General features: G+C 39.4%; 2 protein-coding genes across 4 annotated transcripts in view; both read right to left on the bottom strand.

Moving 5' to 3' along the window:
• Window positions 1-2,074: 2,074 nt before the first annotated feature.
• PTS (6-pyruvoyltetrahydropterin synthase) lies at window positions 2,075-12,660 on the bottom strand. Of its 2 annotated transcripts, XM_045839088.1 has the most exons (7): window positions 12,333-12,660; window positions 10,014-10,131; window positions 7,644-7,723; window positions 6,333-6,355; window positions 5,895-5,951; window positions 3,483-3,553; window positions 2,075-3,295 (listed from the first exon to the last, which is right to left on the bottom strand). In XM_045839088.1, the coding sequence occupies exons 2-7, from the start codon at window positions 10,019-10,021 to the stop codon at window positions 3,172-3,174; spliced, it is 363 nt and encodes a 120-aa protein (XP_045695044.1). In that variant the 5' UTR covers window positions 10,022-10,131; window positions 12,333-12,660; the 3' UTR covers window positions 2,075-3,171. The 2 variants fall into 2 exon arrangements, with proteins under 2 accessions (XP_045695044.1, XP_045695039.1); XM_045839083.1 differs by lacking the exons at window positions 10,014-10,131; window positions 12,333-12,660 and adding an exon at window positions 9,255-9,470.
• Window positions 12,661-12,752: 92 nt separating this feature from the next.
• The window catches only part of BCO2 (beta-carotene oxygenase 2), a 42,621-nt gene continuing 31,726 nt past the window's right edge, over window positions 12,753-23,647 (bottom strand). For both annotated transcript variants that reach the window (XM_045839071.1, XM_045839062.1), the window contains 4 exons: window positions 16,274-16,411; window positions 15,504-15,686; window positions 14,882-14,992; window positions 12,753-13,071 (listed from right to left, as the gene is read on the bottom strand). In XM_045839071.1, coding sequence (XP_045695027.1) covers window positions 12,958-13,071; window positions 14,882-14,992; window positions 15,504-15,686; window positions 16,274-16,411 — 546 coding nt within the window. In that variant the 3' untranslated portion in view covers window positions 12,753-12,957. The remainder of the gene's footprint in view (window positions 13,072-14,881; window positions 14,993-15,503; window positions 15,687-16,273; window positions 16,412-23,647) is intronic.

Here is a 23,647-nt window from a genome sequence, read left to right as displayed (position 1 = left end):
TACCACCAACCATAATATCTGTCTGCCATGAACCTTCCACACTGTTGCCCACAACCAATCCAGAAGCGTCCCTCATGGACTTTTCCCTTATGGACTATCTACTATCCCTGAACTTTCTCCCCTTCACCTTTTCCTGCCCTGTTTATCTATAGCCAATGTAAATTCTTAAAAAAAACAACTTACATCTTTCTTCCCCAAACTCATTGTATGAAAAAGGCCCATCAGCCCTAGGATGGCAACGTGTCTGTATTCTCCATCTTACGCTGCTGCTGCTGCTGCTGATGATGCTGCTGGTTTAGACTGCATGCCCCAGAACCTGGTCCTTTTCTGGCTACAATGAGGCTCAATAATCCCCTTCTGTCAGGGCAACTTTCAGCCTTAAAGATTTTTGTTAATCTTTAAGGCAGAAAATGCACAGATCTTGAAGAAGGAAAGAAATTGGTGGGCCTTAGGACCTGAGAAATGGCCAATATGACCAAAACACAGCGACCAGCTTCAGGCTGGGGAGTAGGATGGTTCATACAGAGCTTGACGGGCTGGTGGGAAGCGTTTGGATTGTACTTTAGAAGCAAGAGGAAGCTTTCAAGGAGTAACATGGTAGGGAGAGGAGTGTTGGTGACAGCAGTGCAGGAGAGAACCACAGGGAAAGCAGATCAGTTAAGAGGCCATATCAGTAACCCAGGCAAGAAATGCTGGCAGTTGGACTGGGGTACTAGCATTGGAAATACAAACAAAATCATTATATAAGTTAAAGGTAAAACCTATATAACTTTGATAGATTAGATTAAGAGGTGAGAATCAAGACCAACTCCCAGATTTCTGGCTTGAAAAAAAATAAATGGATGGTAGTGTCATTTTTAGGGAAGATTGGTGAATAAATTTTGAAGGAGAAATCAGAAATTCACTTTGGAAATGTTAAGTTTGAGATGCCCCTGAGATACCCCACTACCCATCTATGGCTCTGTCTGTGGGCAAATACTTTAAAAGGTAAAAGACAAAACTAGTCCTTCTATTTCTTCAGGTTGTTATTGGCCACAGTGCTCATATTAAGATATTTGTGAAAAATGAAAAGGGCTTTTCAATTTATTTCATACTTATCATACTAAATGGGGAATTTTTACTGACTAGTAAACTGGCTGGCAGAAGGTGAACTTGAGCTGACATAACAAGAACTTGTTTCTTGGGCATCTTTAAGAATAAAAGCCTGGGATATCATTTCTTTAGCCAACAATAACAAAAAAGAAAAGGAGAAAGGAAAGAAAAGCAGTGTTCTAATTCTCTTTTTAAATGCTAACACTCTTCCTGTCTCAGTGGTGAGGCAACACTCGTGGGAGAGGGTGGGTGGATTTCTGAAGGACACAAACCAACTGCACAGCTGCTTAAAAGCACAACTGCTGCTTAAAAATCCACCAGCACAAGAACCACCTTCCCCTGCTTTTCTTGTGGTGATAAGCGGTTCTTTCTGCAGCTATGTGGACACAGTGTTTATCTGGGACATTTTCCAACAGTGTCTTGCAACAGAATCTTGCTATAAAGTTAAATTGTGTAAAACTAACAATGATTTTTGTATGTGCAAGGGAGGCTAGAAATACCAGGCATAACAAAAGCAAAATGAACACAATCTGTTTTCCATTTTTAAGATAATTCCATTTCCAAGACAAATGTAAAAGTTTGGAGTTTAAAAAACAAAATGGACACTTATTATGGGTCTAGTCTATTAGTGATCACATATAAGGGCTATACCTCAGCTGATATTATTCTGGCCATTTTTATAACCCAATGGTGGTGATTACATCAGCAATACAAACTATTGCTGAATTCTGGTCATTCTGTTAAGTGATATGGTCAATATAATTTTTTTAACTTCTCACCTTGGAGTTGTTTTAATTTCAAAAATCATGCTTCAAAGATTTATATTTATCTAGAAACATCCAAACTTGTAAGAATTTCTATGAGTTTGAGTTAAACTGACGACAATTGGCTGAAAACAAAATCCCAACAAATTAAGAAAATGCTCCAGAAAATGACAGTTTTGCACTTTATTTTATACATTACAATCAAAGGAGGAGGCATAATGGGGTTACATGAAATTCATTGCTAATGCATTAGAGAGGTGGGAGAAAGCAAAGCAGGGAGATCTCTGGGACTGGATAAAAAGTGAAACAAACAGACACATACTTCTTTTACAAAGGTGGGCATAAAAGAGTTAACAGTTGATAATTAACGTGATAGTAACAACAAGGGGATTTTTGGTCCCTGTTTTGTCTTCTAAGTTAAAATTGTTCACGTTGCCCTAAGGTTTGGAAACATAAACAAATATTCAAAATAATAAGCTTACTGATGTTCTATGAGATTTTCAATGTGCTATTCCTCACTAGGAAGGCATATTTCAATAATAAGCTATGCAAAACTGCAATGAACAATGTGCACTGAAGTAGCAATGCCATTAATCCTGTACATCCATCCACAATGTATTGCCTCAGATGATAGGTGTTTCTAATTTTCATTGAATAAACTTGTGCCTACAGCATATCCTAAAAGAAGTAATCAGAGTTCAATCTATTAAGAAATCTATGTTTCCAGACTTTGTGGTTACACCTTTATAAACACCTCTGCTATTTATATTAGACCAGAAAAAAAATGAATACTAAAAACGAGGTAATTAAAAAAAAAAGATTGTTTCTTCTTTCAAACAGTTCTACACCAAAACATTTTGCTGAAATGAAGTGACTTTTTTTTTTATTTTTAGAGAGGGGAGGGAGGGGAAAGAGAGGGAGAGAAACACTGATCAGTTGTCTCTCATATGCACCCCAACCAGAAATCGAACACGCAACACCAGCATGTGTCCTGACTGGAACAGAATTGGTGACCTTTTGCTTTGTGGGAGACTGTCCAACCAAGCCACACACCGGTCAGGACTGAAATGAAGTGATTTTTAATCTATATAAAACAGACTCTCTAAACGATACTCAGGATAAATTACATATTTGGTTTTAAAATATATTTGAATTTAAACAAGTTTTACTCAATGATTTCAATAAATGAAGCACTCCAGAATACAATGTGGAAGTGCAATAATTATGTGATAACTTCTTAATAGCCCAAGAAGATAAAGACATCTTTCAAATTTGGAAAGAAATTAAATCTTTCTATAGTATTAAGCCATAAAGGCTATTCTCCTTTATAGGCTACAATATTGTTGTCAGTTTCATATACTTTTACTTTATAAAGAACTCCCACAGGAAGAAATTTTTGGAGATTTTCCCAGATATATACGGCTACATTTTCTGTTGTGCTGTAGAAGAAAAGGAAAGATCAAAAGACTAATAAGTAAAATGTCATGTTTAATATTTTCAGAGAACAGAAATTCTATTTTTAAAAAGGTGTCATTAAACGAACTTAAAAATCAAGAAATAATTAGATAAAATGTTAAAATCAATTCTTCTTTCTTACTATATATTAGGTAAAACAGTCACACCCACCTTACAACATCTGCAAAATATGGCACATCTAGATCCAAATTCTTATGATCAAGGGGCTTCATAATTGCCTCCTATAGGCAAAACAAAGGCAAAACACCAATTCTATTTATGACTCAAATTCCAAAGTGTTCCACCTTTGCCTCTAAAACTTATCACTGAACCACTAACTCAATACATTTAAGTATTTTATCTGTCTTACAAAGCATTTTCAGAAAGTTTAAAATTGTGAAATAAAGTAAGTTCTCCATAATGACTGGTTATCCTAATTATTGAAGGCACAGAGGTTAAAAAACCAAGAAGTAGAGAATTCACTGGAGCTTTCTCGTAACAAGCCACTGTGATTTAGAATTCAATTTACCCTTTCCTGTATTCTGTCCAAAAAGTTACCAGAAATACTTCTCCATAACAGTCTCACCTTCAAGACAATGCCACAATGTCAATGGACAAAGATTCAGTGAGTACCACATTTTATAAAGGAGGCTGACTGAAATTATGTTAATAGTTCTAAATTTGTCCTATAAGGAGTAATTTAAGAATAACCTTGAACTCTTAGAAGAAAAAATATAAAACATAAATGCTATTGTTTCCTAATGCTCACATATATTAACAAATGTTTTCCCATATGAATGGCCAAGAATTGTTATTGCCTTAATTCTAAGTTTTTATCTAAACTGTACAAAACTAAATATTTTCTAGGCATTTACTTTTAGCCAGATTGTACAAAATCTAAGCAATCCAATTTTCCATATAGTATGGTCCAACAAGGGTACATTAATAATAAAAATAGCAATCATTTTTGAGTAAAACCAGAATCATAAAAATAATAGGTCCTAAACCAAACTAACTTTAAAATAGATCAAATGATATCCACATGGATATCAATAAAATAATTATGTTTGTTTTATCTTCAATTCCAGTTCAAGTCCCAACTTTTCCATTGAAGCCTCTTCAACGGAGCTCTTGCTAACTTGACTGTATGCCCTGAAGAGTCACTTTTACTGATGGGAATGTGTGGTGTACTTCAAAGTGCTATACAAAGGTGTATTTGTTTCATCGTATTGCTTGCTTGGTATACTCATATTTCTCATATTGTTGTCTTGTAGTATTGTATAACACTCTGTGAATATGTAGTTTATGACCCAAATAAACGCAAAAACTGTCTTTACAGCTTTCCAGAAGTACTTTGAGCACAGTATACTTTGTTCATTTACTCATTCTTTTTCATTTATTCAACTAACTTACTGAGAACTTAGTTTTTTCAATTTTTTAGTTTATTTAAAAATTTTTTTCACTTATACTTTACATTCAATATTATTTTGTATTGGTTTCAGATGTACAGCATAGTGGTTAGACAATCATATACTTTACAATGTGTGCCCCCAATATTCCCAGTACCTACCTGGCATCATACACAGTTATTATAGTATTATTAACCATATTTCCTGTACTTTACATCCCCCCATTCCCATGACTATTCTGTAACTACCAATCTGTACTTCTCAATTTCTTCACCCTGTGAGAACTTATTATTTACTTTCTAGAAAAAAAATAATATGAGCACTCCATGTGTAAGGGCTATGTCTCATTCATCTCTGCATTCTTAGTACTTAGCTGAAATAGTGATGCAAAATAGGCAAACTTGAATATGTGGATGATAAGTAATCTGAAAGAGGTAATGACAATCAGTAACAGCATTTTATGAAACAAATGCCAAATTTTAGAACAAAAGTAAGACACAGAACTGAAGCAAAGAACTAAATAAACAGGTGAAATGATAGCATAATAAAAACCAAGCTGAAGGAACAATACTCCCACCTTTGTAAAGGATTAACCATATGCCCTAGGACAAGTCAGGTAACTATTAAGCATCTCTCAATCTAAAGCATGAATAAATTGGCTTAGATATCATCAAAGGTTTCTTACAATGAAAGAATTAAATGATACAATCAGTAAGTCCTTTGCTGAACACATTATTTTGTATTATCCTTATAATGAACTGCCCCACTGACTTTATAATAACGCTAGAGTAAATAAAACAGGATCATGTTAAAATCTTCAATCAAAGGCATAAGGAAAATTCAGAGAAAAAGACTTCAAGAAGAAAGCTGCATTTGAGAGAACAGAAGTATTTGTTAAATACAGGAAATCAGGATATGCCAACAACCAATACAATATGAGCATGCTACATTTATTCCTGTGATTGTTAATACAACTGTGACTAATTTTCATCAAGTCACCCAAACACCATTAGAAAAACATGAAAGAGTTCCCCAACTACTCCCCCACTCCCACAACCAATTCCACTCACAACATCACAGGACCTCCGGAGATCCTTAGTTGAGAAAGTGCAAAGGGAACCATCAAATATTATGCTTAGAAGACAGCACATCATAAGCGCCGAACAGCCATTACCTCCATACACCCTTTGAGGTCAGTCAAATTCATAACCATTCCCGTAACAGGATCAATCTAAAAAGTATAAACAAAGGTGAATATTATTACAATATGCTCATCATATTTAAACCTCTGCTAAATTAGTAAAGGCTACACACTATGCAGAAATTGTGCCCACATTTGCCTTCATACCCAACAAAATCATCAGTCTCAACATGGGAGCACCAAATGCTCCAGGCATCCTTTCACCTGTACTACTCTCCTACCTGTCCACATATAGCACAAGAAGATGGCATTTTGGGAGAGGAAAGCCCTGGAATGTCAGCAGCTCACATACTCAAGGGTCAACAGTAAAGCAATACTGACTGGAGCAGAATTTTTCAACATAGAATCTATCATGTTGGCAGAAAGGACCCAAGAAACTGTACAAACCACACAGATATATTCAGCACGTACCTCTCCATGTACTGTCACCACAACTATGGGAAAGAAAACAAAATACCAAAAACCAATATGACTTTCAACGAATTAACATCCAAGCACAAGTTAGCAACATAAATTATTAGATCTCTGCCCTGTAAAGCTATATTTATATTTCCCCCCAAACATCTTCTCTCTTGGTTAAGATCTTTTATCAACCAAAGCAAGAGTCAAACAAGACAGAACAGCTTAGCAGGACCTTTAGCTAAGCAGAGGAGCTTAGCCAAAGCCAAAACGATATAATTCTGCTTATAATGTTGATGTACTGGTTAGGAATCTCCATGAGATAGGATCAAGATGCTGCTCAATCACTGCCTGAAAAAGTAGAAATGTACAGGAAGAAGTCCAGCCACACATCGGGTTGGTCCAATTTGGGGCAGTACCCTTCTAAGCAAAAAAAAAAAAAAACCTACTACTGGACCTAAAACTCTTTGGGGGTTGGGGGGAAGCTAAAACTCTATCCCTTTACTTAGATGAATGTATACAGTTTACAGTAATGCTTTATAAATTAACAAGTGCTTGTATGAAGCATTTGAAAAGTCTTCATAATCAGAATGCTTTACAAATTAATAACGTTTATATTTGTTCAGCTCCATACAAACACCATGGGATATGATATCATAATATGATTATATGAACAAACTAAGAATGAGAGGTATCATATAATAGATCAAGTAAGTGGCACTAACTAATCTAGAAATCCTAATCTTCCAACACTTTTCCTGGTCTTTACTCCATCATACCATATGCTGTAATACTCAATGGCTTATGTACCTGTTTTTTTGAGACATCAGCTATATCTCAAAGAATCAACTCTCTTACTCTTGCATAAATTAATTACTTTCTAGGAACACTGCTGGCAAAGCTTTAGACCCAACCTATCTTCCTACCATACAGCATATTCCTAGCCAATATTCCCTTTTCGTTGGTCATTACTTACTCAAAGAATATAATCTAATTTTAACATGAGCCTCAGCAACACCTAATTAGAATAAAACATGGTGTCAAAAGAATCTCATGTACACTAAGGCCAAAGAAAAAATTTAAACCACTCATTGTTTTGAACTATCTATAACAGAGCAGACAACTAATTGCAAGGTAAAAGTTAAGGCACATCCAACAAAGGCAACAGCTGTTTTCATTTTGAACTTCCATTTAACTTCTCATTCAAGACCCAAAGCATTACTGTTCTCTGTCCATACGACTTTTTACTCATTAAGATTGTATTTGCTAAATATTCTTCTACACTTACTGAAAAGGCTAAAATTGCATCCATTTTCCTCTCACCTTTGTAATTGTGCCCATGACCATTTGGATTGTTACATTTCCCAAACAGTTTTAAGTTTTCTTCATTGCTCAGAGACTTGCTGATCAGGGGGGAAAAAACAAAAACAAAAACAATGTCAACATGACACCAGTTCAAACACCCTTTCTATTCCCTACATTTACTATTTGTTCTAGCCTTTGAAACCCTTCACAAATTATTAATACTTTGCCTCACCACATGGAGAATCATAAATCAATTGGATTTCATTATTCAGCTTTATGCCAGGAAACACTGAATGCTCCCTAATTAGACTAACGTACCATACAAATTAGCATAAACAAACTCAACCTCCTTTTGTTCCACAGCAAGATTCCAAAAACTGATCTGCTCGAGGTCTTTCCATTGTTCAATTCAACAAACATTTACATGAGTACCTACTACATATTAGGCACAGCTGAATGATAAACAAAAGATGCTTATCCTTAAGTGGCTTAAGATCTCATTGCTCCTGAAAAATAATTACATGACCTATTAGTCTCTTTTTTAACAATCTTGCTTTATTATGCCTCAACTACTGCCTACTGATAACTTCACCAATCCACTGAGGGGCATGCAAATAAGGGAAATTTTAAAATTTCAATACTCAATTGTTGTTCTAGGCAGATAACTCTTTGCTTAAGGGATATTTATACCCATATCTATCCAATTTTCTCATCTTTAACGAGTCCTTACTACCGTCGTACATTCAAGCTTTGTTATACAACCCTTTTCTTTTTGAGACCCCCTTTATTATTTCCCTCACCTTCTCTTGCTCCTGCACTTCTTACATGTGGAGTGCTACAGTTTACACAGCTTTTGCACAAAATTATCTCACGGTACGTTCCACAATATTGACCAGATTGTACACTCGACACACAAGCAGTGACATTTGCGTGCTGAACACTGCTGCATCCTGTTAGCTAGTACAAGACCTGACAAGCACGCAAGAAATACATTATTATCCTTATTTTACAGCCGAGTAAGCGGATGCTCGGGGGTGAAACTTACTAATGAGTGGCAAAACTCTCCTCAGAGTCAAAGAAGTCAGAGCTTCTTTAGTGCCATAAAACATTCAGTGTTCTGGGTTCAAATTCCAACTGTGCTGCTTGCTCCCAGAGCTGCCTTAGGAAAAGTGAACATCTGCATTCATGGTATCTTCAGTAAAAGGGGGATAAAACTCGGCATGTTGTAATTCTATTGATTCCGGTAGCTCCTGGCATGTAGTATTAGCTACCACTTACTGAGTGTTTACGATGTGCCTGGCACTGTGTAATCTGGACAAGTTTAACCCCTGTGAACGTTACAGAAACCCTCTGAGGTAACGAGGAGAACCTGAGGGACAATGAATTTGCTTCAGGTCACAGATCCAGCGGAAAGAACCATCTTACTCCGCAGTCGGCTCGGGATACACAGCCCGCTCGTGGCCTTTTCACAGGATGCAGGTCACTCCTGTAGTCACGTTACGGCGTAGGCAACGAAGCCTGGCAGCCAACAAACAACGGCGGGCGCGCCCCGCCCCTGCGTCGGTGCGCACACCTGCCCCTCTCGCGCCGGGCCCCGCCCCCACCCCTGACGCTATGGGCACAACCCACCAATGGAGCCGGTGGGTCGCGCTGAAGGAGACCAGCCGGGAGACTTGCGCCCTGCGACGACGGCCGGAGACGTCAGTACTCATTTCCTTGCAAGCCTGAGCGCACGACCAGTATCTCCTCTCTCTGCGGGCAGCAGGGACTGCGGTGGGACCAGCGGTGGGGTATGTGGAAGGCGGAGCTTCCCCGCGGCTGCGCAGCCCGCTACACCCTGCGGCTGGGCTCCCTCTGCTGGCCCGGAGTACATAACGGCGTGACTTCTGGTAGAATGGGATCTCGGGATAGCCAAAACTCAAGTGGGGATGGGCATGCTTAGCAGCGGTCAAATGAGTAGGGTTTTAATGTCGATTTTTATTTCTGTTTAGCCTGAGGTCACGTCACTCCGGGTACACTTTGGGTCCCAGAGGGACTTCTGTGAGACGCTCCTCCCATTCACTTCTAGAAAGCTCTGGATTACAATAGAAACCTCTACTAGTTGGTTACTCAGAAAAACCCAAGGGCCGTCTTTTAGCATAAAAGGAGCAGGAATTCCAGGGCAAGTGCCAGACTACGTGGCTTTCAGAGATGATACTGCCTTTAGACTGTTTCTAAAGATTCTTACTAAGGAAAATTCTCAAGCTGTCCTCATGCACAGGCATGCATGAAATCGCTTATCACTATGGGTTGGCATAATGCGGATACATGCACAAGTGAACACGTACACTTTAGCAATTCTATGTCAAATGTAGACACCTCCAGAATGAAAGGGTCTTGTTTACTCACCTGCCCATAAGAAATATCCACACATCCTACCGGCACCAGTACCACGTCACCTCTTGCATCCATTCATGTTTTCATTAAATATTTACTTAATACTGTGAGTCTGGAACTGTTGTAGGCACTGGGAAGGATAGATGAAATCGTGAGTGTGGTAGAAATATAGGCCCAAAAGGTAATTTCTCTCAAATGTCTCAGGTCTCCAGCTATATATTGTTTGTTCTGTATTAAATTATTTATGTTATTTGGCAAACATTCTTCACACACTTTTCAAAAATGTTTCTAGCTCTGGCTGATGTGGCTGAGTGGATTAAGGGCCAGCTTCTGAACTGAAAAGTCGCCTGTTTGATTCCCAGTCAGAGCACATGCCTGGGTTGTGGGGCCAGGTCCCAGGCTGGGAGCTGAGAGAGCCAACCAGTCGATGTATCTCTTGCACTCTGATGTTTCTCACTCTCTTCCTCCCTTCTCCTCTCTCTAAAGGTAAATAAATAAAATCTTTAAAACAAATGTTTCTCATCTCCCCTTTGTGCTGTAAAGAAAACTTCAAAGAATTGTAAACTTCAGAGATTTAATATAGAAAATATCTTTACAGATAGAAAAGTACAGGCCCAGATAAGTGAATGACTTAACCAAGATCACTTATGTTATAAACAATATTTCTTGGGCATTGACTACATTGGAGGTACTCAAACAGTGGTTACACAAACACTGTACTCATTCCAAAAAATAGTTTTAAAAATCAAAATAAAATAAAAGGTAAGAAATAGAAGGAATTTCTGAGAAATTATTTTACCTATTTGCTTGACTAAAATATATCATTGAATTTGCAGTTCTTGCTCTAAAACTTTTTTGTTAAAGCTAATTCTGTATAAAGGTACTCACTAAATTCACCCTCAGTGATCCCACCATCAGCTGAATTGTAACCCCTCCAAAAAATTAGTATATTAAAGTCCAAACCCCCAGTACCTCACAATATAACTTTGAAAATAGTGGAAATAGGGTCTTTGCAAATATAACTAGTTAAGACAAGGTCACTAGGGTATACCCTAATTACTTTTCCCCTCACTTGTGGACCACATATCCCTCGAGCATTTGGACACTGGCCAGTGATGAGTTGGGCTTAGGGAGAGGAAGAAGCCCTGCCTAGGCTTTGAGCCTTAGTTATATGCTCACTCGGTTTTACCAAAACTTTCTGCATTGGGTTACTAAGCATATGCACCTAGATTATAAAATAGCATTCATCCCTTTTCGTCGTCTTCAAGAACCTCATAGATTCCAAGGCCAAGGCAGAATTCAGGCATCCTTGGGTCAAAATCTTATGATTGTATTACTAACTTTTATGTTTGAACCTCACTCCCCATGTAGTAGGATAGCGTAAAGGTTTATAAACAGAGGAAAGACATGATCAGATTTGTGTACTTCCCAGATGTCAACTAGTTTCCTTCACCTTTCAGACCCAGGTTCAGATCAAACCTCCCTGTCTTCTCTGGGGGAGTACCATGCCTTTTTGAGGACTTCTGTGAGATATCAGGGGATTTATGTTCTTATAATTATCTCAGCCTCTAAGCTCCCACATCTGATATTAGTCTGTTTAGGCATCTTCTTGCCATTGTGTGCCTGCTACTGTTCTGTGTCTCACTAACCCAAACACAAAACTTAGAATTTTTACTTTATTGTCACAATGTAAGCCTTCATATGTGGCATCTGTCTGCATGGAACACTTCACTAAAGAGTTAGGGTTTGTGATGTTTACAAAAACTCCTAAAGAAATTGAGAAGAAACTATATTGGTCCAAGACTGTGAGTAGTGACCTAATCATGAATTCACATTTGCTCCCAAAAGACATGTTGGGCGTGTTCTACAGCAATATACAACATGCAGAGGGAGCGTGGAAGGTTTAACTGGCCTGGGATTGGAATTCAGTGGAGGGAAAGAGTATAACTGAAGGAAAAGAGAACACGGGATTTTGAGGGTATTGTCAAGAGTGTGGTTTAAGTGACAGACCTAGGCTGACTTGTACTATTAGTGAAAACTGGTGGGGAGTTTAGAAATGTGACGATTAAATGGTCTCTGATGCCACCGGTTGCCCAACTAAATGAAGAACCACCAACTTTTCATTAATCTCTGAAGAACTACCATATTATCCTGTGTATAATGTGTACCTGTGGGATTGTGGCCATTATACACAGGATTATTATACCCATTATCATGCCCATGGTTTGTAATCATTATACCCATGTATAATCAGCATCCTCATTTTTCCCTCAAAAATTTGGGCAAAAAACTCCTCACTCCTCATTATATGTGGCAAAATATGGTATATACCCAGAGATTAGAAGAAATGCCAGATTTTAGCTGTGTCCTTCAAAACAACACTCTGCCAAGGCTGAGTTGGGGGCAGGGTAGGAGATGGTAGTGGGTGCTTCAACCACAGCTGCAGAGAAACAGTCAGTTTAAAAGAAGCCATTAAGCATGACACAGGGGGCTTCCTGTCCTCTGAGGACCTGAGGACCACTGGTAACAGGCAGACTGTGATAGAAAAAAAATAAACAGGTGATTTTCAGATCTATATTCATATTCTACTATCTACAATTATTTGTATTTCTTCTCCCAAATGTGAGGACTTCTGTCACCCACCTATCTGTGATGGTAATGACCCAGTTCTAGTTTTTCTTTCATGTATTCTTATTACCTAGAAGATATATCCAATAAATACAAATTTAAAACTCTCTTCAAGAGGTTGTATCAACACTTGTTTAATGTCTCCAAGGAAAAGTCCTAAGAAATATAAAGCCATAATTATCTCCTGTATTCTTTTTAACTGAAATTTAAAAACTGAAACTTAAAAACCAGTTGTTTATGGTTTGGAAGATAAGGTGGCCTTTTTGATCTCTCTTTTGTACAGAGCACATGCATTTTAAACCTAGTTCCAAACCCTATGCTTCTTCCATCACATGGTGACGAAGGTGCCATGAAACCCATAAGGCATTTTCACAGGCACCTCTGCTCGGCCCAGTTCGTCAAAGTTCTTGGCATCCAAGGCTAGGAGGAAATTGCTTTTATTCTAGAAAAGAAAAGACAATAATGAAAGTTATCCTTTTTTTCCTATCAAAAATATGTCTCTCCTCCACTGGTCTCTAAAATTCCTAAGGGAGAGGCCATATCTTATTCATCTTCATGTCTGTCCCTGGCACCAGCATACTGCCTTGCCTCTCCATTTACTAAACATTTGCTGAAAGGCTGAATTGGACTGAAAGGAAATTAGGGATGAAATTTATACCTAGAGTGAAAAAATTACATTGTTTATATCAATCACCTTAATAGGATCTCTTTGAATTTAAGGATTTATCTACCCCTTTTCAATTTCCTGAGACACAGAAATTCTTTCTTCCAAATTAGAAATGCTTCCAGCCCTGTCTGGTGTGGCTCAGTTTGTTGGAGCATCTCCCCATGGGCCGAAAGATTGTGGGTTCAATTCTAGGTCAGGGCACATACCTGGGTTGCGAGTTTGATCCCTAATCAGGGTGCTTGCCCTGATCAAGCTCTTATAAGAAGACAACCAATCAGTGTTTCTCTCTCACATAGATGTTGCATAGATGTCTCTCTCTCTCTCTCCCCTCTCCCTCTCTTTTGCCCTCTCTCTCTCCCCCCTTCCCTCTAAAATCAATGAAAAAAATGTCCTTGGATGAGGATTTTTAAAAAAAGAAAAGAAAGGAGGGGATAATGAGAGGAAAGGGGGGAGGGGTTTTCAGGAACGTGTATAAAGGACACATGGACAAAACCAAACAGGGGTAGGATCAAGGGTGGGAAGTGGGGATGGCTGAGGTTGGGGAAACTGGGGGGGTGGGAAATGGAAACAACTGTACTTGAACAACAATAAAAAAATGTGGAAAACAAAAGAAAGAAATGCCTCCAATTTGTGTTGATTTAGAGCTATTCAAATGTAGCTTTGCCAGGCAGACTGAGATCTGCCCAAGTATAATTACAGGAGTGGTAAATCCATGGGATGAGGACTAACACCTCCTAAGCCCATGGCAGACCTGAAGATTGATCAGAGCACATTTCTCACCAAACCCTTTAAAGGGCTTAGAATTTTACACACCAGACAGCCACTAATCAACACTTGGTCAAAACTGGTACTCAGCCCTGACTGATGTGGCTCAGTGGGTTGGGCATTATCCTACAAGCCAAAAGGTTGCATGTTTGATTCCTGTTCAGGGCACATGCCTGGGTTGCAGGCCAGGTCCTCGGTTGGGGGTTGTGCAAGAAGCCAATGGTTGTTTCTCTCCCTCTTTCTCCTTCCCTTCCCCTTTCTCTAAAAATAAATAAATAAAATCTTAAGAAAAACTAGTACTCAGGGAACCTATTTGCCACAAGATTGCCCTAAATGAAAAGTTAGATATTATTAAGCTACCAGGGCTTCCCACATTAGACTTTTGGGTCACTCAACTGAAATTGGCAGCACAGATGGTGGTATGAATATTAGACCAGAAGAGAGAACACTGAAATGAAATACTGGCTTTACTACTAGGAGATCTATTACAATTCTCTTTCAACTGCCTTCAGTTACAAATTCCATATGTGTAAATGGTATCCCACAAAGTTGTTTTGGTGACTAAATAAGATAAAATGTATAAAAGTAGATTGTAAATGCATTCTTATGCAAACTGAAATTATCGTAACTCTATAAATAGAAATTTAAAACAATAAAAAGTATGGATTATGATTAAAAGGGTACACAAATAGTAAGGAGAGGAAGAAAAGAGAGAAGGTGGCACAATGGGAAGTAAACTATAAATGGCATCACTAAATATAACCCTCGCAAGCCTCAGTGTTACTTTTCTTTCTGACTAGTGACAGAGAAATACATTCACCTGGTTGGGGGTTATCACCACAGAAAGAAGAACCCCACCATCTTCTTCACTGGTCCCTGGTACTGGAACAAAAACAGGTTCTGAAGGATAAAAGCCATCTTCTCTCCAAACCTGTAAGTCCCCCAAAAAAGTATTTAATAGAAAATTAGTTATGATGTGGAAGCTTTCAACAGCTTTTTTTCCCCTCCCGGAATGACTTTTGCTGTCAATATAATATTCCAGCAGTAAAAAGAAAAAAAAAATCAGGCTTACTGAGTTGAATATAGGAGAGATAGAGGGAGCTTTTGGAGCTGCAGATTCCATCATCATCAAACACAGTCTGTGAAATTACAATTTCCCACCAACCTGAAATACAGGTATGCCAGCAACCTTCACCCCATGATTTCTCTCCAAACAACACCAAGCATAGAACTATTTTTCTGGGTCTGTGGTTCATTTAGATTCCCTAGGGGAACATACTCCTACCTATGTAATTCCATGGTTCTCACACTTAATAAAACTAAATGGCTGAACTGCTTAAATATTAAAGAATCTCAAAAGCTACCTTAAACAAAACAGAAACTAATTCAAAGGGCAGAACAGATCTTTAAAAGGTATGTAAAAGGAAAGAGATTTTCATTACCATCAGTGTCTTGTTCACCACGTCAACCTTGATCAGAGAATCCCCCACCAAGTGCCGAAAGCCACAGCCATAGAAGAAATGATACTTTTTGCCACTGAATTGACCATAGTTGATCTGAGGAAATTCAATACCTCCTTCCTCTTCTAAGTTTTCAGGATGTAGATTTTCATAAGAGCACCAAATCTAAAAAAGGTCCCAGAAGGATTTGTAGTGATTGCTCAATTTCCACTTACTTTATTCAATGCAGGTTGGAGCAGGGGCAGGGGGTGGGAGTTGATACTCTGTAAGAGTTTCTAACAGGGCTTGGAAACAGAGGTTCTATGTAATTTTTTAATATTGTTCCTCTTTCCATCACGTATATGAATGCATAAAAAATTATCAGGTTTTGTGACTAAGTTGCTAGGAGGTACAAGTGGGCTTTCTATTTTACTAAAGCCAAAACATTGATAGCTGCACAATGATCTGCCTGTGATAAGCACACATTATCTAAATAGTAGGGATGGTCAATAACAAACTCAAATGTTTAAACATTTTACAACCATTAGAAAGTTACACATATCTATTTCAAAATACAAAACGGATCAGTAAACATAGTGCTCACTCCCAGCCAGAATTGTGTGGTTCTTGTGCAAGCAATGTCCCAGGACCTTACACTGCTCAGACTAATGTTATGAAACTTACTGTGAATCAAACATTGTGGAGAACAGTCAATGAATAAAAAGACACCAGTAAAATTCAAAGTCTTAGTCTAATGTTCATTCATAGCTTACCTTGCCATCAGCCTGCTTCACGGCACTGGCTGAAGAATAGGACAGTGGGTTGAGGTTCTCCCCCTCAGGGGCATTCAGACTGACATGTAAGGGCAAAACAAACCTCCGAGGGAAAGATCTGGCCATTGATTCATAGACCTGTTCAGGAAACAGAAATAAACAGGTGGAAAATTGTCATTCATAGCATAACAGCATATCCCAGTAATTTAGATTTAGGCAACACTATTGGCATTCCTAAGTAATTCATAAAGGATCCTTTTCATTCATTCATTTATACAACCAATACCTGCTGAATACCTACTATAGGTAGTGTTTTAGACACTGGGAATATAGCAGTGAACAAAACAAAACCCCTGGCCTCATGGGACTTACAGTCTAGTAGAGAAAGAATGACAATAAATGTTATTCAATTAGTATCAAATAAGCAAATGATTAAACTAGCCCAAGGTGTGATAGTGATAAGTGCCATTAAAAAACACACTACAGGGTGAGGGACAGCAATGTGACAAGGGCTGCTTCATTCCTCGGGTTTGGGCAGGATAGACCTCTGTGTGGAAAAGGGTTAACTTAGCAGGCCAAAGTTGCTCAAACCCTGCACATTCTCAAGAAAGACCTGTTTTCATGTGTGGCCCTTGTCTGGCACCTTGGACTGTTCTGTCTGGTAAAAGTGTTTTGGCATGCCTGATGCCTTGAGTCACACTGTACTAGTTAACCCAGATAGTTTATGCTAACAATGTCATTTATAATGAACCTCTGCTTTCTCTATGGGGGTCTGGAGCTTCAGTAACTGAGGTTACCCATGTAGGAGCTATATGTCTATGTGTAGATCCCCAACAAAAACCCTGGACAACCAGATGCTGATGCGTGGGTCACCGGCCATCAGTGATCATGGAACGCTGCAGATGGCTCATCGAAACTCAAGAAAAACATACACAGAAACAACCAGGTCCTGTGGAGGAACAGGAACAGCAGGGCCACTCCTCACATGGGGAGCGCCTTGGCCACCCTCTCTCCTGGGGGGCGCCACTTGGCCACCCTCCCTGGTGGGGAGAGTGCACCATTCCCCCTCCAGAGAGGCTTTTTATTGGTTTCATTTCCATAAGAATTCAAGTAAAAGCTCATTACTCATTACGAGGAAGTAAGGATCAAACAATAGATAACAAAGAAGTCTGAGGGTCTATTTTGAGTCAGGGTCAAACAGCTGTAAGACTTTTAAGGAACAAACTAACTTCCTTCTTGGACCCTTCTCATTCAACTAAGAGCATTCTAAACAAAGCAGGTCTCACAGGATTTTACATATTCTTTCTTAGGCCTGATCACCCAGGGAATCCACCCTTTTCAGAACAAAGCTGCACCATCCTGTCATTGTTTCAGGCTTAGGTGGAGCAAGGGAAGTGAGGCAACCAAGAGTAAGGAGATTTTCTCCCAGACAATGAGGACTCAGGCTATGTCAAAGCTGAGGAGCAAGGGTCCATCACCCCCTTTTGCTGTAGCCCCCAAAGTCCTTCTTTTGGGGGCCTCCCACATGATCGTGCCTGTCTTAGATTGTTCCCCCCTTGGGGAATCTTACCCGTCTTTGGCTAACCGACCAAGCTTTGGGGTTCAGTGATGAATGAAGCAGTAGAAGCAGCACTCCTGCCAGGGAGATAAGCTTTTGTCTCCTTGCTGGCTTACGGTCCAAGGCCACTCCCTCAGCCTTAGCCTTGGTGGGGGTTACAGCTTCTGATACCAGGCAGGACGGTTCCCAACAAGATGTATGCTTCCAAGGACGCGGGTATCCTTCAGACTTCACCCCCTGCACCTTTTCCTTTTGCTGATTTTTATGCCTATGAATCTTCCCAGTGAATTATCAACAGGTGGTCTTAGGGACCAACACAGCCTCTCTGCAGAGATGATGTTTAAGCAAGAGACCCTAGTAAAATCAGTATATTTTTATGACAATAAGATGCTTGAAGTACATATTTCTCCTTTAAAATACTGTAAGATGGAGCCAAGGTTGCGGGTTCAATCCCCATGAGGGCACATACAAGAAGCAACCAACGAATGCATAAATAAGTGTAACAACAAATGGATGTTTCTTCTCTCTCTCCCCCTCCCTCAATCCCTTCCACTCTCTTTCTAAAAATTAATTTTAAAAAATATTGTAAGATGGAGAACTGTCATTTCTCCCCATATACCTAGTTCATATTATCTCCATCTCATGCAGAAATACTTTTACTGAGTAAAGATTTAGTGCTATTTTTAAGCTGCATAAAGAGTTAGCTTTTTAAAAATTACTTTTAAATTTATTTAAATATTTTTTCTTTTGCAAAACCATAGATGAACAAAAAGAGACTTCCAATAATGGTAGATTAGATAATGTGGATAAACTGTCCCTTTGAGAACAGCTAGAACACCTAGACAAAATGTTTAAAACAGCCGTTTGAAGGCACTGGTGAGCAAAAAAGCAGGGAAGAAACATGGGATGGCGATTTGGGAGGAGGTAAACTAGGTATTGGGGGTAACTTTTCCTCTAAGGACATAAGTTGTTTTTAGGAAAAGGCAGCTAAATGGCTGGAGAAAAATCAAGAAATTTCTTTAGTGAACTTTTTTATTTTGAGATCATTGCAGATTCACATGCATTGTAAAATACCGAAAAACAAATTATTTAAAAATGGGCAAAGGGGACTTCCAATCAAGATGGTGGCATAGGTAAACACAGATTGCCTCCTCACACAACCACATCAAAATTATAACTACTCTATAGAACAACCATCATTCAGAGCCATCAGAAATTGAGCTGAATGAAAGGAAGACCTACAACTATGGAATTAAAGAAGAAACCACATCAAGACTGGTAGGAGGGGTGGTGATGCCTAATGGGCTGGTCCCACACCCACATGTGGCAGATAAAAATCAGGAGGGATGCCTCAGGAGTGAGAGGTCTCAGCCCCACACCAAGCCCCACAGCCCAGGCTTCCAGTGCCAGGAAGATAAGTCTCTATAACTTCTGGTTGTAAAAACAGACAGAGATTGAGGTTATGGAAGACAGAAACTTCTGGAATCCCAGGCAGTTCCTCTTAAATGCCTCATGAACAGAATTATTCAGACTCATTCCCTCTGAGCTCCAGCATGGGAGCAGCAGATTGAAAGGCATCAGAAACATACACAGAGGAACTGAGTTGTCTGGTATCAGGGTGAGAGCTGGAGAGCAGCTTTCTTCAGGACAGAAGTGCTGACAGAGGACACTGTACATTTTCTGAACCCTTCCCCCAAAAGCCACTAAGCCAGCAGGCAGGTACCATACCTGAAACTCCATCAGCCTGGCTCACACTGTTTGCTCCACCCTGGTGATTTCCTGAGACTCTGCCCTACCCAACTTTCAGGCTCACCCAAGCTGTTTCCAGTGGCTTTTCCATGCAAATGGCTTGCTTTGAGCCCATGCTTCAGATTCTCCTAAATTCTCTCAAATAAGCAGCATCTGGCTTCAGTGAGCCCCGTACCTCTCACTAAGCTGGCCCAGGCCTGCCACCACCAGCAGCTGTCCTTGGTTCACAGCTTGGTCTCGCCTAGACACCTACAAGCCCAGCACAAGTATCAGCCATCTTCAGATCATTTTGTAGCTTATGCCAGGTGACCCCAGACAGAACACAGACAGTAGCTGGCCTTGGTCATGCCAACAGCAATCAAGTCTCAACTACAACAGGAAGGTGTACACAGCCTACATGTTAGACACACCTTGAGTACCTAGCTAGGGAGGCCATGCAACCAGACCCTACAGGACACCTATTACATTAGGCCACTCTACCAAGCCTGAGAAACGTAGCAGCTCTACCTAATACATAAAAACAAATAAACACAGGGAGGCTGCCAAAATGAGGAGACAAAGAAATGTGGCCCAAATGAAAGAACAGAACAAAACTCAAGAAAAAAAAAACTAAACAAAATAGAGACAAGCAATCTATCAGATACAGAGTTTAAAACACAGGTTATAAGGGTGCTCAATGCATTTAGTGAGAACCTCAAAAGTATAAAAAAGATCCAATCAGAAACAAAGGATACACTGATTGAAATAAGGAACAATAGCCCTAGCTAGCGTGGCTCAGTGGATTGAGTGCCAGCCTATGAACCAAAAGGTCGCTAGTCCAACTCCCAATCAGGGCACATGCCTGGGTTGCTGGTCAGGTTCCCAATAGGGGGCATGCAAGAGGCAACTGCACATTGATGTTTCTCTCCCTCTCTTTTTCCCTCCTTCCCTCTCTATCTAAAAAGATGAATAAAAATTTTTTTAAAGAATAATATACAGGGAATCAACAGTAGAGTGGATGAAGCTGAGAATTAAATCAGCAATTTAGAGTACAAGAAAGCAAAAAACACCCAATCAGAACACCTAGAAGAAAAAAGAATCCCACCCCCCCAACCCCGCAAAAAAAAAAAAGGGGGTGTTGTATAAGGAGCCTCTGGGATAACTTCAAGCATACCGACATTCAATCATGAGGATGCCAAAAGGAGAAAGAGGAAGAAATTGGAAACCTATTTGAAAAAAATGACAGAAAACATCTCTAGCTTGGTAAAGGAAATAGACAAACAAGTCCAGGAAGTGCAGAGAATCCCAAACCAGATGAATCCAAAGTGGCCCACAACACAACACATCATAATTAAAATGTCAAAGCTTAAAGACAAAGAGAGAATCTTAAAAGCAGCAAGAGAAAAGCAGTTAGTCACCTATAGAGGAGTTCCCATAAGACTGTCAACTGATTTCTCAAAAGAAACTTTGCAAACTAGAAGGGATTGGCAAGAAATATTCAAAGTAATGAAAAGCAAGGACCTACAACCAAGATTACTCTACCCAGCAAAGCTATCATTTAAAATCAAAAGCAGATGAAAAGCTTCTCATACAATAAAAAGCTAAGGAGATAATCACCACCAAACCATTATTACATGAAATGTTAAAGGGTTTTCAAGTGAATCTAAAAAAACAAAACAGAGCTCCCAGCCATAGGAAGATAAGCTCTGCTTCCTCACACAACCAGAAGAAGGATAACAACTAATTTTAAAACAAAAAACAACCAGAACTGCCAGAAAATCAAGCTTTTTGGAAGTTTGACAATCAAAGAGTTAAATAAGAAGCATTTATCCAGACTGGTAAGAAGGGTGGAGACAGGCAGCTGGGGTGGCAAGGACATGGGACAAAGTGGTAGCTGGCAGACCAGGGCAAGCAAGGTGGCAGCAGGATACCCCACATTCATGTGCAGATAAGCCGGGAGGAACAACTGGGGAGTGGGGCAAACCGCACAACCTAGGGTTCCAGCCCAGGGAAATAAAGCCACAAAATCTCTGGCTATAAAAACCTGTGGGGGTTGCAGCAGAGGGAAAAATCTCCCAGTCTCATAAGATAATCTGTTGGAGAGGCTGACGGGATCCTAGAATGTTCACAAGCCCACCCACCAGGGAATCAGCACCTGAGAAGGCACAATCCACTTGTGGAAAGTGAGAGAAATGACTGAAAGCTGAGCGAGAGCTGAGCAAACTAGCAAGAGGCATTGTTCCCTCTTCACCCCACCCCCACAGACAATGCCAAAACACAGCAAAGTGGGTTGTGCCACCCTGGTGAATACTTGAGGCTCCAATCCTTACAACATAATAGCTGCACCGAGGCAAAGGAATATGGCCCAAGTGAAAGAACTGACCAAAACCCAGAAAAAGAACTAAGCAATGAGGAGGTAGACAACCTATCTGATGGAGAGTTCAAAACACTGATAATCAGGATGTACACAGAAATAATTGAGCTCGTTCCCAAAATGAAGGCTATACAAGTGAAATAAAGGAAAATATACAGGAAACCAACAGTGAATGGAAGGAAACCAGGACTCAAATCAACAATCTGGAACAGAAGGAAGAAATAAACATACAACCAGAACAGAATGAAGAAACAAGAATTCAAAAAAAAAATGAGAAGAGGCTTAGGAACCTCCAGGACAACTTTAAATGTTCCAACATCTGAATTATAGGAGTAACAGAAAGAGAAGAGGAAGAGCAATAAGTGGAAAAGTTATTTGAACCAGTAATGATGGGAAACTTTCCCAATCTGGCGGCAAAGGAAATAAACTTCTAGGAAGTCCAAGCTCAGAGAATCCCAAAGAAGTTGAATCTAAGAAGAAAGACACCAAGACACATAATCATTAAATTACCCAAGATAAAAATGAAGGAGAGAATCCTAGAAGCAGCAAAAGATAAGGAGACAGTCACCTACAAAGGAGTTCCCATCAGACTGTCAGCTGATTTCTCAAACGAGACCTTGTAGGCAAGAAGAGCCTGGAAAGAAGTATTCTAAGTCATGAAAGACAAGGACCTACATTCAAGATTACTCTATCCAGCAAAGCTATCATTTAAAATGGAATGGCAGATAAAGTACTTCCCAGGTAAGGTAAAGATAAAGGAGTTCATCATCACCAAGACTTTATTATATGAAATGTTAAAGGGACTTATCCAAGAAATAGGAGATGATCAAAAATATGAACAGTAAAATGACAACAAACTCACAACTATCACTAAACAAAAAAAAAACTAAGTAAACAACCAGAACAGGAACAAATTCACAGAAATAGACATCACATGGACGATTATCAGTGGGGAGAGAGAGGAGGGAGAATCAGGGAAAGGTACAGGGAATAAGAAGCATAATTGGTAGTACAAAATAGACAGGGGGAAGTTAAGAGCAGTATAGAAAATAGAGAAGCCAAAGAACTTATATGTATGACCCATGGACATGAACTAAGGGGGGGAAATGCTGGTGGGAAAGGAGATGCAGAATGGTGGGGAATAAAAGAGAGGAAAAATGGGACAACTTTAATAGTATAATCAATAAAATATATTTTTTTAAAAAGGTAAACAACAGATGACAGAAACAAAGCCACAGGGGATTCAGATAATACAGTCATCAGACATTAACAAGTCTGAGTATGTTGAAGGAAATTCTTTTAAATTTGGAATTGTAGCAGAGAACTAGAAATTATAAAAGAAAACTAAATCAAAATTTTGGAACTGAAAAAGTGCAATCAGTTTAAGAACTTAGTGGCTAGGTTTAACAGCAAAACACAGCTGAAACCTGCACACAAATGTTTATAGCAATTTTATTCATAATTGCCAAAAACTGAAATCAACCAAGGTATCTTTCAATAGGTAAAGGGATAAGCAAAGTGTGGTATATCCATACACTAGAATATTATTAAGCAATGAAAAGAAATGAGCTATGAAGCCACTGAAAGACATGGAGAAACCTTAAATGGGTGTTGCTAGGTGAAAGAAGCCAGTCTGAAAAAGCTGCATACTATATGACTCCAACTATATGGCATTCTGGAAAAGGAAAAACTGTAGAGACAGTAAAAAGATTAG

The sequence above is a fragment of the Phyllostomus hastatus genome, unplaced genomic scaffold, assembly GCF_019186645.2.
Source record: "Phyllostomus hastatus isolate PE091 unplaced genomic scaffold, TTU_PhHast_1.1 phas_contig_113, whole genome shotgun sequence".
NCBI lineage: Eukaryota > Metazoa > Chordata > Mammalia > Chiroptera > Phyllostomidae > Phyllostomus > Phyllostomus hastatus.
Note: the sequence above shows the minus strand (reverse complement) of the source record. Positions and strands in the feature narration are given on the sequence as shown.